This window comes from Cygnus olor, chromosome 6, assembly GCF_009769625.2.
Source record: "Cygnus olor isolate bCygOlo1 chromosome 6, bCygOlo1.pri.v2, whole genome shotgun sequence".
In the NCBI taxonomy this organism is placed as follows: domain Eukaryota; kingdom Metazoa; phylum Chordata; class Aves; order Anseriformes; family Anatidae; genus Cygnus; species Cygnus olor.
This window is the reverse complement of record NC_049174.1, coordinates 25,030,334-25,044,185: the sequence shown is the minus strand read 5'-3', so window position 1 is coordinate 25,044,185 and position 13,852 is coordinate 25,030,334. Positions and strand designations below refer to the sequence as shown.

Below are 13,852 nucleotides of genomic sequence, written 5' to 3'. Positions count from 1 at the left end.
AGAAGGGAGCAAGGGGTGTTTAGAGCAGATTTGCTATTAGAAATCTGCTCTAATTGAAACGTTTCATGGTCTTTATATGGCTTAAGATTTTGCAGCATTCATGCTTATTGCCAAATGTAATTTCAGTTACAGGAAGAAAACACGCAAGTGAAAAATGGCCTTGCAATGTTTGCAAGTTGTCAGATATAGGATTATACCCCTCATATCCTCTACTGAAATTGAAACATCTGGAGTTCTGGACACATCTGTTGCTTTGGCTACAAGATTTCAGAAAATATATAGTCATAGACGCTACTGCAGTTTCCTGTTAACATGGAAATAGAAAGAACAGCACACACTTGACACATTCAGAGGTTGCATTGGATTAGAGCACATTTGTAACATAAAGCCAATAATATGGTGATAGCTATTGAAAAAACAGCTCTGATGAGCATGGGATCAAGTATTTTGTTACTGCAGTAAGACATTAACTTGTATGGATGTGTTTATGAAAACATCTATATGCAAAATATTTATAACTGGAGCACTCTGCAATTCCAAATGATTATCATCCTGATACTAAAAAGTATGGATTCCTTTTTGACTGTTAACATGGATGTATTTTTAACAGAAAACTGACATATTTTTTAGATCCTTAAAGAGAAAGTTTTCCAGAAATTGTACCATTGCCTCAAGCACCACTTTTTAGCATACAATTTTGAAATGAATTACTGTTAATGCATCTGCATGCTGTTTTTACCTTAGGACCACCAGAAACTCTGGAAACACCATTAAACTGCAATTGCATTTATAGAATGCAAATTTTTCCATTTATATCCTGAGTGAAATGCAGGTTAATTTTTCACAGGTTAGGAAGCTGAACCGAACCAATGCAGATTTGGTCCTGCATACACACAGCAGGACCTGCTTCTGCAGGCTTTCTTCACACAGTCACAGCTGTCTCAGAATTAAACGTCTAATCAGGTCAATGTGAGGGAAATATTCTTCTCTACAGAGTCAGAGAATACACACTTAAAATATTTGATTTTAATATTTTGGTCATGGAAGAACAGTGAGAAAACTCTACCATGGAGCCGCCCAAGCAAATACTCCCTGCATTTTGATAAATCTTCCTTTGAAACAAAGACAAAACCTTAGAGACTTGTGTCAACTTAAATCATACCAAATAAATGGAGACATGCAGAGTTGACTGCTGCAATTTTGCTTTAATAATCTTAATTTTCAACACAATAATTTTCTTATCTATGTCAAAATAAACTGACTATCTGAAGTATGTAAAAATGTACTTTAAGGCACTTAGCTCCCAACGCTGAATACTGTTCACAACATGCTACTGTTTTTTAAGCTCCTTTTCCACTGAGATACTTATTTTGGAACAGATCCTGTATTATATCTGCAAAGGAAATGCCTGAGATTTGCCCCGACTTCTAACAAATGGTAGTAGATAAGAAGGTTTTCAGGGAAGAGCACATCAAATGATTGAATCACTATAGCATTTAATTTAAAATGAATGACCAGAAAAAACCCTAAATTTATTATATATATAAAATCAAACAATGCAGAATAGTGGTATGACAAATTGCAAAATGAGAGAAGAATTGCTGGGCAAAGTTTAAAAGCTTGTAAGAAAGACGTAGGAATAAAATTAAAATGAAAAATTCAGGATTAATATCAGGAAGAAAAATCCAAAGGTGCTCCTCATCAAAAGGTCCACTGTGAGTGCAAGGGGGAGCTGCTAAATTCCAGTCACTGCTAACATCTGGTTTAGCAGAGGACTAATGGCAGATGAGCTTGATTTATTTAAAATCCACTTATTTAGACTCTGGTAGGAATAAAAAGAATAGCTTGGATATGAAGAATTTTTGAAAGTACTTGCCACAATTTCCCTGACATGCAAAGAAATATTAGCTTAATAGATAAAACAGAAACGATCCATTGGTGCCTTTCTAAACAATACTGGTGCAGTTGCCATGCTGTAACTGTGTCACCTGGGGACAGTGACAGTGCAGAGGCCACTAAACCATCTGACATGAAGGTGTCACGGAAGCATCTCACTGCCCAGACCTGCTCCAGAGCAGGGACTGATGGCTATCGCCTGCCTGCATGCTCCTTTAAGAACTCCTCCTCCTATGGCTCTTAACGCTATGGAAATTTCCATGTGGGGTTTCAAAACTCAGTGTAGCCACCAAAATCACATCCTAATTAGACTGGTTAGCAAAACTACTTTAAGTTTGTTTGTATTTTTGTATATATATTTTTTAATAAACACCCTTTGTTTGCAGAGGGGAACTAATGGAGTGTAAAGCCCTATGATATTCAAACCTCTTTATACATTTCCTTGTTTTCCATTAGGTCTGCCAGCTTCCAATTCCAAGCTAAGTAGGGCTCCCTTCCCTTACCATCATCAGCTTGTTCAACTTCTGAATCTAAAAATAAAAGCACCGTCTTGCACATAAGTACCAAGGTTGTATAACAGCATTTCAGTCTCTGAAATATGCCAGTGCAATAGCAGCTTTCACATAATCTAGGCAAATGCCAAGAAAGCAAGGTAATAGATAAAGTCTCTTTTGCTCCTAACAACCTATTTCTTGTTCAGCAGTTCCAGCCAGCAAAAAAACGGCTTCTCCTTGCAGCAGACAGCCCATTAAAGTGCAGCTGTCTAGATGTGGCAGCAGCACAGTGGCTGATGTAACTTTTTGGGAAAACACATCAGCACAGATCAGGATTTCCTTTTCTTTCCAGCTGCTACTGCCGCAAGTATGGGATTCACACTAAGCAGGTGCATTACGCATGATGCAAACATCACGTTGGTTATGCATGCTCATTCTCAGTGTTTCTGACGTCTGACCACTACTTTCCACTCCTCAGTGTGCAGATACTTTTCTTATAATGAATTTTAGTGTATGAACATGTTCTCAACTTTCTCTTTTCACGAAGAAAAAAAAAATCTATCTTCAATGCCTAAGTTCCAGCCCTGTGAGATGCTTTATAGCACTGCTTAAGGCGCTTTTCTTCTCCTTCCCGCAGTGGTGTGGAGTTAATAGCCCAAAGCAGTTTTTGTGAGGTGAAGATAGCTATTGCTAGCTTACTCAGCAAGTACATGAAAGCAACCTAGGCTGTCTTCAAATCCAGCTTTACTCAATTGTAAATCTTGTGATAAAGGGTGTAATGACTTTCAGGGAGATGAGAAATCCCCTTCTACAACTGCGACACCTGGACCTTGACACAGAATCTGTCTTGATATTAAGGGCAGATCAAGTCATGTTTAACTAGATTTTATTTTATTATTTTTTGAAACAAAAAATACAAATATGGAAACAAAATTTACAGTTTTGGAATACAAATTTGGAAACAAAAATACAAATGGGTTACAGTGTAAACCATCTTTCTGCATCTACTGGTCTAGATTTGGAGCATTCACTGTGCTGACCTGTGAATATTTCTTAGATGGATCTCCATTACTAAAAATAAGTGTTTTACAATCGGAGTGTTTATGTTGTTGCAGGAAAAACTCATCAGACTAATCCCTTTTTAAGGTCTCTTAAAAATATAAAAACTGGATATTGCCCTTGATGTGAACAAGTGTTCTCAATACCTCTTGGATACTATAAATTTCCCTGGGTGATTTTTTCATGGAAATTCAACTATTTTGTTGTAATATAGCTTTAAGGTTTGCATTTGCAAGTATGTCTTTCTCCTCTACAGCCTATTCTTCATCCACATACAGTTCTTTGCAAGAGATAACTGGTCAGTGTTTAGGTGAAATTTGACACAAGCTTATTCAATATCTGTTTAGAACTTCCTAAAGAAAAATGTTTTTTCTCCTCCTTAAGAACATTTTTGGTTCTAAAAACAAGCCAAATTGCAACTAACTTTTTTTCTCTCCCCTTCCAAGTTGGCAATAGAAGAGTGAGCTGCAGAAAAGCACCACACGTACTAGATTAAAAACCAAATGAAATAGATAATGAAGTCTGCAACACATTGTCACTGCTTTTAAAGAAAGACATCACAGATTTACTTACACAGTTTAAACAGCTTGGATGAATGACTGGAAAAACTTACAAGGTGTGAAACCTTGCAGACTCTGAAGCTTCTGTCAGTCACCCTTATCTAGGTAAGTTGCTACTTTTCTATGCACAATTATTTCCAACTTTATTAGCTTTGTTAGCATGATCCTTTTTATACTTACATTTCCAAGACCATAACGATGTTGGCTTTTTCTTCAAAGGCATCTACACATTGGACGAGTTTTGGATGATGTAGACAGTTCATGATGCTGATTTCATCCCTTATGTTTTCTTTTTCCTTAGCTGAATATGCTTTGAAAAATTTTCCTGCCCACACTTTTCCAGTCTTCTTTTCAACAAGCCTAAAGACTTGTCCAAATTTGCCCCTGAAAACATACATCTATTTCCATAAAATGTTTTTACAATGCATGGTCCACAAAGACTAACAAAATTTTACTAAATTTGCCAGTGCAACCACACTATCTGAAATAAAAAAAAATCATCATATCGAGTACTGTTCTGTACTGATTTTGTGAAGAGTAATCTGCAAGAAATTTTGATGACTACCATATTTAGACAGACCCCAATTTTACAATTAACATTTTTTATACAAGAGGGTTCAAAAAAGGGACACCTAGCATTCTTTAGTTCATGTGACTCAAGTTTGTCTCCATACAGTTTTCCATAGGCCATACACCTATGTAGAAGCAGAAGGTAGGAAACATCTCAGGTTTGAAGTGAAATGTCAGGATGTTGATGAAATCAGAACCGGAATGTTAGAGTCTTCAATACTTTCAATTCACTTCATTGTGTATGTACAATTGCACCTCTATGACACACTTAGCCAGCAGAAGGATAAATGCCAGCTCTGTTAAGAGAACCGTACATGATCCTCTGCCCTTCAGCACCACCAGCAGCACAAATTGCTCAAAGATTATCATGGCATGCAATTCACATAACCACGAGTTTGAGCAGTGAGAAACAGCCAGGCTAATCGCTGACCTTCTCTGAGCAATACTATTAATGCTCTTGGGATTATAACCACTGTCAACAGAGATTTTAGCCTGTGGGCAGGATAATCTTGTAACCACTAATCGATATAATGGAAATGCAAGTGCACAGTGTGTTCCTCTTTTTCTTTTTTTTTTTTTTTTTTTTTTTCTAGCCTTGTAATTTCTTAGTAGCCTGGAAAACAATGCGTCTTTAAAAGCACAGTATAGTACTTACGATCCCAGTCTTTCTTCAATATTATAGACGTCTGAAACTTTTTGTTCAGTGTTGATAGTAACTGTCCGATATTCAATCTCTGTTTCTTTCCCTTCTACAAATAAGGAGTGAGGACCGTGATTAAAACCTCCATAGAACATGAAATAAAAACATAGCTTTTATTTTTTCCTGATTAAAATATGAAATTCTTACCATCATCAGATAGCTCCGCTTCCTCTTCTTTAAGTTCTTCTGTAAAGAAAATCAAGACATGAATAATGCATTAAATAGGATATTGTACTCACATAAAGCAGTCAAATTATTCACAGTAACATGGGTAACTGGTAGACCCTTATGGCTAAGCAGCAAAACCAGTCAGGGATTTTGTGTATTAACTCCATAATTAAAATCTTTTCACCACTTTTTCATCTCTAATAACTACATAGTCAAACTTCAGTCACCATTTCTTGATAAATCTAGTTCATGTGTTTTACAGTGTTTGGCTACTTTACCTCCCTAGTAGAAACATGAGCATACTGAATCAATTCAAAATCATCTAATAAATTGCTTTAGGAAAGCCTTAATGGAATAGAAAATAAATTAAAAATATTAAAATCAATAGCTACACTTCTGGTTCATTGACAAATCCTTTTCTGGCTTTTTGATGCATTTTTGCAATTGCAAACCTAAAATTAAAGCATGCTTATAGATGAAAAGATTTCCTGCAAAGCATAGAGACGCATTTTTCAGACTCAAGATGACTAGAAAATTTGGAGAGTGTACACCTTCCTGAGCATGGAACTTTGAAAGCAAAAATATCCAAATGGAGACTCAGTTCTGCAGGACTATTCAAAGGCATGCAGAGGTGTAAGCAAGCCCCATGACACAAGGCAGATTGGAAGCTGGCCTGAGTGTTCCGATTTTAATTTTTTATTCTCATGTGAATGAACTGTCAGTAGCACCAGTTTGTGTGTTATTCCCTATGTTGCCTGCAGGTATGAGGCAAAGGGGTGGTAGCTGGAATGTTGCTATATATTACTTACACTGCTTGGACTTGCTCCTAAGACCTCTGGCTATGACCAGTAATTTGAGCAGCTGCAAAGGCAGTTTCACGGGGACCTGTACGAATTTCCCTGTAGCTGCCAAAGCTGCACTTTGTCATCATAGAGTGCAAGCCTAATCAAATGATTTATCCCCACTGTGTCAACCAATTCATGTTATGGAACATTAACACATTACTCTGGACACCTTTATTTGCCTTAGAGTATAGAGTTAAGTGCAGTAGTGGACAAGAAAATAGAAAGAAAGATGAAGGGAGCGCAGGTAACTGATCTGATGCAGGCATCACCTTTTCATATTCAAGACATAACCCTGCATATGTATTCTGGTAGCAAAGCCAATCAAGTAAATATAATCTGTTACTAAAGTCCTCCTCTCTTTCTGCAGGATTTGCAACCCTTGTATGTCCCAAAACAGACTTGCTGGTTTGCAGTCATTTACCAGAAGAGCAGGGAGGGAAGCGAGCCCTCCCCATGCAGGCGTAGCTGTCCTCAGATCTTCCTCAGCTAGAAACCACACTTGCAGAAAGCACATCACATTTTCCTCCCCTTTTAAGGGCTGCCTAAGGGAGCTGATCCCAGCCACACTGCCAGTAGTTAAGGTCTGCCAAACGGTGATTAGACAGACAAAGAAGTCAGTTCCCTGTTCTGCGGCGACACTATACTGAAGACATGAACTTGAAACGTTTTGGTTCACAACTGGAAGTCTAAATTAACTAAATAGAATATATCTGAGCTTTGTAAGCTCTGCATAGCTGTGCTAAAACCTTTCTCAGAAGTGTGTTAATGGTAAAAAGAGTTCCTCAAACATGGCAATGTCTTCTTTAATCTCTTGTGACTTACTACATTATTTTAGTAGCTGTTTTCTTGAAATTCACTTTGAAAAGTTACCCATGCCTTTCTTTGCTAGAATTTTATTGAGATTGAGATTGCTGATATGTAACAGCCACCTCAGTATGAAAATCAGTAATCACTCTTCCTGGCAGTAATGGAAAAATCCCCTGTTACTCAGCTAAGTGTTTACATAGATGACAGTTTAATGTCCTGACTTTCAGAAGTGCTGAACATGTGCATTTTCCACTGCCTTCAATTAAGGCACCAGCTACACTCACGCACTTGAAAAATCACACTTTACATGACTTGCCCTTTCTTCACGCTAGCTGCAGTATCAAGAACAGAAAGCTAGAAGCCCTGGAACTGAGAGCACAAAGACAACCCACCCTCCTGCAAACAAAATGCATTTTCTTTTCACCCAAAGAAACTTTTTGACTGTTAAAAATTTGTATCACAATGATTCATTTGCTCTATAGACTCTTTGTTTTAAATCTATGTAAGAAAACTGTCAGACTTAAAAAGAAAAATAGCTTGTTTGCTTTGGTCCAGTACAAGTAGCGCTTGTTCTAGGAAAAGCAAATCTAGGAACAGGTCGGGTCCCCAGCTCTAGAAGGTGTTCATCCTGCAACTAAAGAAAGAGGGCATTCAAACACAGGGAATTCTACTACGAAAAGCCAATACCGCCTAGCTTTCTTTCAATTTTATTACTACTCTTAACATTATTTTTCTCCCTTTGAAGAGAAGTTGCATTTTGATTTACATCAGTTTCTAAATCTTTAAAACACTTGGAGTATGATTTCCTTGTGCTTGGAAATGACTGTTGAGAAGCTTACACAGCTTTGTGATGCTGCACCATTTTGCTATCATTTTGTCTTGCTGTGGCAATGAAAGATAACATCACAAGGACTACGTGAGACATTTAAAACACTAAAGCTCTGCATATAAAGATAAGGAGGGAGAGATACAACACACAGTCCACTCTCCAAAGACAGGAAACATGACAAAATACATAATTTTGGTGCTGAAAATTTGGTTCTGGGATTTTCAGTGTGGTAGGAATATCAAAGTGATCCTTGCACAGTAGGTAGATGTGGGTGGGCACAGAAATCTGTACTCAAAATCTGTTTTTAAAAAGAATAATGTTGATTTTCTTTGTGTGTGTTTAAAACATTTGTAACAATTTACAATCATTTCTAAAATGCTTCAACTCTTCCCATTAGCCTAATTGAGAAGATGTTAAGCAGACAAGAGGAAAAACATACTGAAAAATATTTTACATGCATTGCACCTGGAATCAAAAACTCTAAAAAATATTTTTAGCACCCATACAATGCTGCAAACCCAACATGCTAAGCAGGATACAAGTCACAATTTCACAAGATCAGGTATATTAGGGGCAACAGGACTGAGGTGCTTTACCATGCTGGGATCTGAAGCACAGAAATCACGTCTAGTATGAGAGGCTAATTCAATTTCTGCTGTGTATTCAGTGCTTGGCTGGCAGCAAGCTGATTTGCTTTTTCCAAAAGCAAATTTGGGATAGTGTTTTTGGCTTGGTTTTCTATGGTATGTCCACTATAAAGTGAAATGAATTCCCCAGTATGTTTCAGGTAAGCCACCAAACATAATTTCACAGTTGGGCAAGGTCTGAATGGGTAACGTGTGAAATATTTTATCTCCCTTTACCTGTGTGCTGAACGACAGAAGTCTGTCAGCCAGCATGCACGGAGCAAGCCAGAAGTCAACTTATTGGTTGCTTTCACAAGGCAGGTTTTAGGGATTCCTGAAGCCAAGTTTCCACAATTGATGCATGGAAAACATAAGCACAGACACCTACATGAAGCTACAAAGGGACTTCAGCATGCTTACAGCCAGCTTAAGCATTCATTGCACAGAAGCACACGCGAAGGAGTGTGGCAAAGCTGCCTGACCCTACTGGGGAACTGTTATGATTTAATTAAACTTAGACTTTTCTTTTAAAAACTAACCTTCTTGTTTCTCTCCAACTTTGACCAGCTCGGATTCTTGACTAGGCTCACTGATGCCATACACGTTAGCAGCTCGCACGCGGAATTTGTATTCCCGGTCAGCCTGCAGGTCCTGCACATTGAAAGACGTGCTGCGGCAGGTAGTGAGGTCTGTCCATTTGTTGTCCACTGAGTTCCAGATCTCCACGGTGTAGGACTGCACTGCACTTCCACCATCGTAAGAGGAGCCATACCATGAAAGAGTGAGGGAGGAACTCCGTATGTCTGATGCACAAGGTGTTCCAGCAGGTGGGTCTGGTTTATCTGCAAAATACAGATGCAAAGCACACTAGATGAAATTGGAAGGGTAAGAGGTAGAACTTCTGTTAAGGTATTACTTGCCCTAGCTAACAACCATTTTCCTTCCATGCTATTGCTCTGCTTCAGAGGTTTGTACTAGAGTAAGAATACAGCTGTAGCACCTGAATTAGCAAATGCAGATGCCAATCCCACATGGGCCTCAGCATGGGCTGTTCAGTCCTTGGGCATCCTGCTAAGCTGTTCTGAAGCCTAATGCCCTTCACAGCTATCATTACAGAAACCATTGAGACTAAAACCAGTCACAACTATGCTGGCAAGTGCTGAAATCAAATCTCCCACAGTAGTGCAAACCTCTCCTTGATGAACTTCCTTAGAGGGTTACCCTCTAACAGTCACCATAGCTGTGACACTATTCCCCAAGCTCCCTTCTTCTGCTTCCATAATTCAAGGCCCCTGCTAACATTTCATAGCCTCTATGCACCGCTTGTCCAACTATACCTGGGTATCAGAGATACCCAAACCAGTATGTTGACATAGAAACACAGATCTTGAGTTTTATGTGAGCAGACTTTGGAAGTCTGGTGCATTTTTTGGTTAAAAAAAAAAGCCAATATCATCAGAACCTGGTGTGTAGATGAGCAACCAACTATACAAATGTCTGGCACAATACAGAAACCTTGAAGTTATATGACTTTTTCAAAATTAATTTTAATCATTGACTAGTCACTGAAATGAATGTTCTCCTAAGACAGAAGAATGCTGGCTTCTGAAAAAAATAACTGATTAAAAAAAAAGAATTATGAACTTAAGCGCTTTTAAAGACTTTAAAGGGAACTAGATGTCTTCCCTGGGAATAATCCTCTCAGAGTTAATCTAGAAAAACCTACAAAATGATGATGATGTTGATCTGGGTGAACTAGTGACTAAAGGCTGAATGAGAAAGCACAGGATGGAATAAAATGAGAGAAGATGAAAATAAAAGGATAGCAAGTGTGAGATGCTACAGCGGTTGCATTAGACACTGACTGATAAAATCTTGTCCCCTTTTGCTGGTTAAAACTGATAATGGACATTATCACTTTTTCCTTAAGAAAGGCAGAGTGGCTGTATTTTTGGCTGGTCTGGCAACTTTTTGAGAAATAAAATCATCCAAAAGTTGGTGAAAACTGCCATGGACTTTGATCAAAGCCTTACTGTGGTAGACTATATCAGTTGTCTCTCCAGACTGAAATTATCATCCCTAGGAAAATCACTTAGCAGACAGAAGTGGCCACAGTTTGCCAGAAGCCCAACTTTAGTTCTTGGACAGAGAGACCTCTCCTTCTGAGTACCATGGTTTTACTCATAAAGGGGGAAAATGGGGTAGGATCAAGACAGCTCACCATCTGGAACAGGGCCATCTCTTTCTACAGAGTTCCACTGACCAATGATTTCTCTGAGAAAATTCATTTGCAGTTGTCACTGAATATCCACCTCCGCCCCAACTTAAACATGTTAAGAGTTGTATGAATAGAACATTTAAGTACGAGGGAAAAGATTGGGAGAGAGGAAGAGAGATGAGCACCAAGGGTTTGTTGCTGCCTTCAATGTGAGAATGCCCAGGCAGAAGAGAGATAGGCTGCCAGAGCGTGGGTTTATCTGCATTCAATTTGGCAACACTTAAAACACCATTCCACTAGGAGTCATCATTATACTGTACATCTTTTGTTAAACAAAATAGGTGTCCTTAACCTCTGGAATGGCTTACTGCCATGCTTAGTTGTCACTTTTTACTGGTCTCATTCTCTGGTAAAATCAAAGGGACTACTAACAAGCATAAATTTGTAGTTTAAGGTATCACAGACTGAATAACAGAGAAGTTAAATGATTAGAAAGAGGTCCAAGATTAGAAAGAAAGATTGTAGCAAAGATAAGAACAGTATCTCAGGCTCCTTGTGCCTGAGGAGCAGTAGTCGTGCCCCAGACTCCTTGGGGTGGCAAGAAGTGAGAGGTCAGTGCTCACATCACTCACAATTTCACCACCCTTGTGCAATACTGCACCAGGCTCCAGAGAACCGTTTACATGGCACACATGCGTTATATGTTTTCAGTCAAGTAGCAATGACAGCCAACTACTTTTCACTACAAATTATTATGCATTGAGACCTCATGGGGAATGATATTGCCTCTGTCCTCTTCAAAATCTGTTCAGAAGAACATTTAGCTGTGTGTCATACTTTCCTCCTATATAATCATCATTGCACCATCTCAGGATGCACATATAAGCACTTGGATAAGTAAGAGCTGACTTATCCTAAATCCAAACAGAAAAGAGCAGTTGCTGATAGCAAGGGGAAAATACTTTGAAGAGCCAGTAGTCTATCACACTCCAGAGGCATCTGTTCAGATTTGTCAAGCTAGTGCAGAGTCTCTGACATCTGCCATGCACACAGCTAAATGTGGGCACTATGGGTTTATTTAAAAAAAAAGAAAAAGTAGCTTGCTCTAATACTAAAACCTTCATTTCAGAGAGAAGATGAGGTTATAGAGATCCATACATCTGACAGCTTCTGGCTAGAGCTATACACTGAATTTTAATGTGAAGGAGAAAAGAACTCATGTGCTTCAGTCTTTGCAGAGCACAGCAGGACATGAGAATACAGTGACTTCTTTGCTGACTTTTAACACTCTGCTGTTTCCAAATGAAACTCTGGGCATGCTTTAACAGTTGCCTAAACTTTCCGTGACTCACCTGGATATGGAAACCCTTTAGACCAGCATAGCTTACATAAAGCAAGGCTTTTAAGGTATGTGATCACTAGAGAGAAAACATTCACGTACATTAGCTGTCAAGAAAATGCTACATGACTTTAGTCTAATATCTGCCAGTCTTGGGAATATTTCTACATTTCTAATATATATATATATTTTCCCAGTAAGAAAATAAGCGAACCTGTAACCCCGGCTGGACTTGCTCAAGCCAGAAAGATGCACATTTTTGTTTGAAGCCTACCAAGTGCTGCTGCTTGCAGATCTGCTCAATGTATAAATACTGGGGTAGTAGCTGCTATGGAAGATCATAAACAAGAAAGAAAGCTTAATCTTTGCTCTTTCTTAATATGACAGATGTGTATATACCATTTTACCACGCTTAGAAATTATTTGATATCAGACTGGATGGTATTTTACAGCTCTGCACATTCAGAGAATTTACAGATGGTCTCTCCATGTGTCTGTTTTGTTTCTCAATAGTTTATTCCATGGGGATTTTAAAGGTTACCCTTTATTCATCTGTCTGTATTGAAAGCTAGGACATTTTGCCAAACTACATTCCCTTCTGGAATATGAAATCTCTATCAGCACAATTAACTGCTTCCAATAAAAATATCCAGTGGGTTGAGGAGGGCTGCAGAAGCTCCAGCACGTTTCTCTATTTTGTCCTTCTGTTTTAGTGTTTAGCATATCATTCATGTCCTTGAGCTGCCCATCTTCAATGTTTCATTTGTATATCATGTGCAGTCTTTTACAAACGTGTGCTTCACACTTAGGCATATATTGCAAGGATTTTACATAGCTTCACTGGACCACAATTTTGTTCTTGCTGTCCCATACCAAACCATAGCCACAAGCCAAAATATGATCTACAAGGAAGTGAGTGCATTCCAAGATAACATTGCTCCATGTGAACACTTCCATAGGACTCTAATGGTAGGGGGAACAATTCATTTTAAATGTCAGTCTCTAACTTCAGCTTCACTACTGGATGCAGCAAAAGAAAACGTGTATGTTCTTTATCCTAAGATGTCTTATCTATACAAAACCAGGGGTGTTTCAGTCTTGACTAATTTACAGAATGACTATAACACCAAAATAAAGATTTAGGTATGCTTTATGATATGCTTTATGATACTCTAGATTGTCCTGGTCAAATTGGCTGTGTCCACATAGTCCTACTGAATTTGCCCAGATTCCTACAAGCTACACCCCCTTCGTAGCAGGCAGTACTTATACCTCTTTTACTAGCATGCATGATCACCTTCTTTGCCTAATAGTTAGCAAAGGCTAACAAAGTAGTTGCAGGTTGGATAGCTAAATGCTAAGGGGGACTCGAGCACAAAGCTCCATAGGTAATCTCTTTAGGAATAAGAGTAGGGTTGCCCTGAGGTGCCTCACAAAGCCCAGCTGCAGGCAAAGGAGACAGGCAATCAGCTAACTTGGCCTCCAGCCTGCCGTAGGGACTATTCTGCACAGCAGCATAGAGACTGCGTAAAGCCACTGACACTAATGGCACAGGGGAAGGAGCAGCAGCTGCTTCATGTACTACTATTCACCAAGCACAGGGGAGTAAGAGGATAGTGGAGGTGATGTGAAAGGGGACTCGACTGCTTTTCTCCCTTTGTGCTCCAGCAAACTTGGCACAGATTAGGAAAGAAGGTACTTCCCAACAAACGGAGACATAAATTACTGCTACCCCAGACCA

At 38.9% G+C, this 13,852-nt stretch overlaps 1 protein-coding gene across 6 annotated transcripts in view; it reads right to left on the bottom strand.

Moving 5' to 3' along the window:
• Window positions 1–13,852, bottom strand: part of MYLK (myosin light chain kinase) — a 208,572-nt gene that overhangs the window by 19,827 nt on the left and 174,893 nt on the right. For all 6 annotated transcript variants that reach the window (XM_040562079.1, XM_040562078.1, XM_040562080.1 and 3 more), the window contains 4 exons: window positions 9,094–9,396; window positions 5,427–5,465; window positions 5,235–5,328; window positions 4,190–4,393 (listed from right to left, as the gene is read on the bottom strand). In XM_040562079.1, the coding sequence (XP_040418013.1) occupies window positions 4,190–4,393; window positions 5,235–5,328; window positions 5,427–5,465; window positions 9,094–9,396 (640 nt within the window). The remainder of the gene's footprint in view (window positions 1–4,189; window positions 4,394–5,234; window positions 5,329–5,426; window positions 5,466–9,093; window positions 9,397–13,852) is intronic.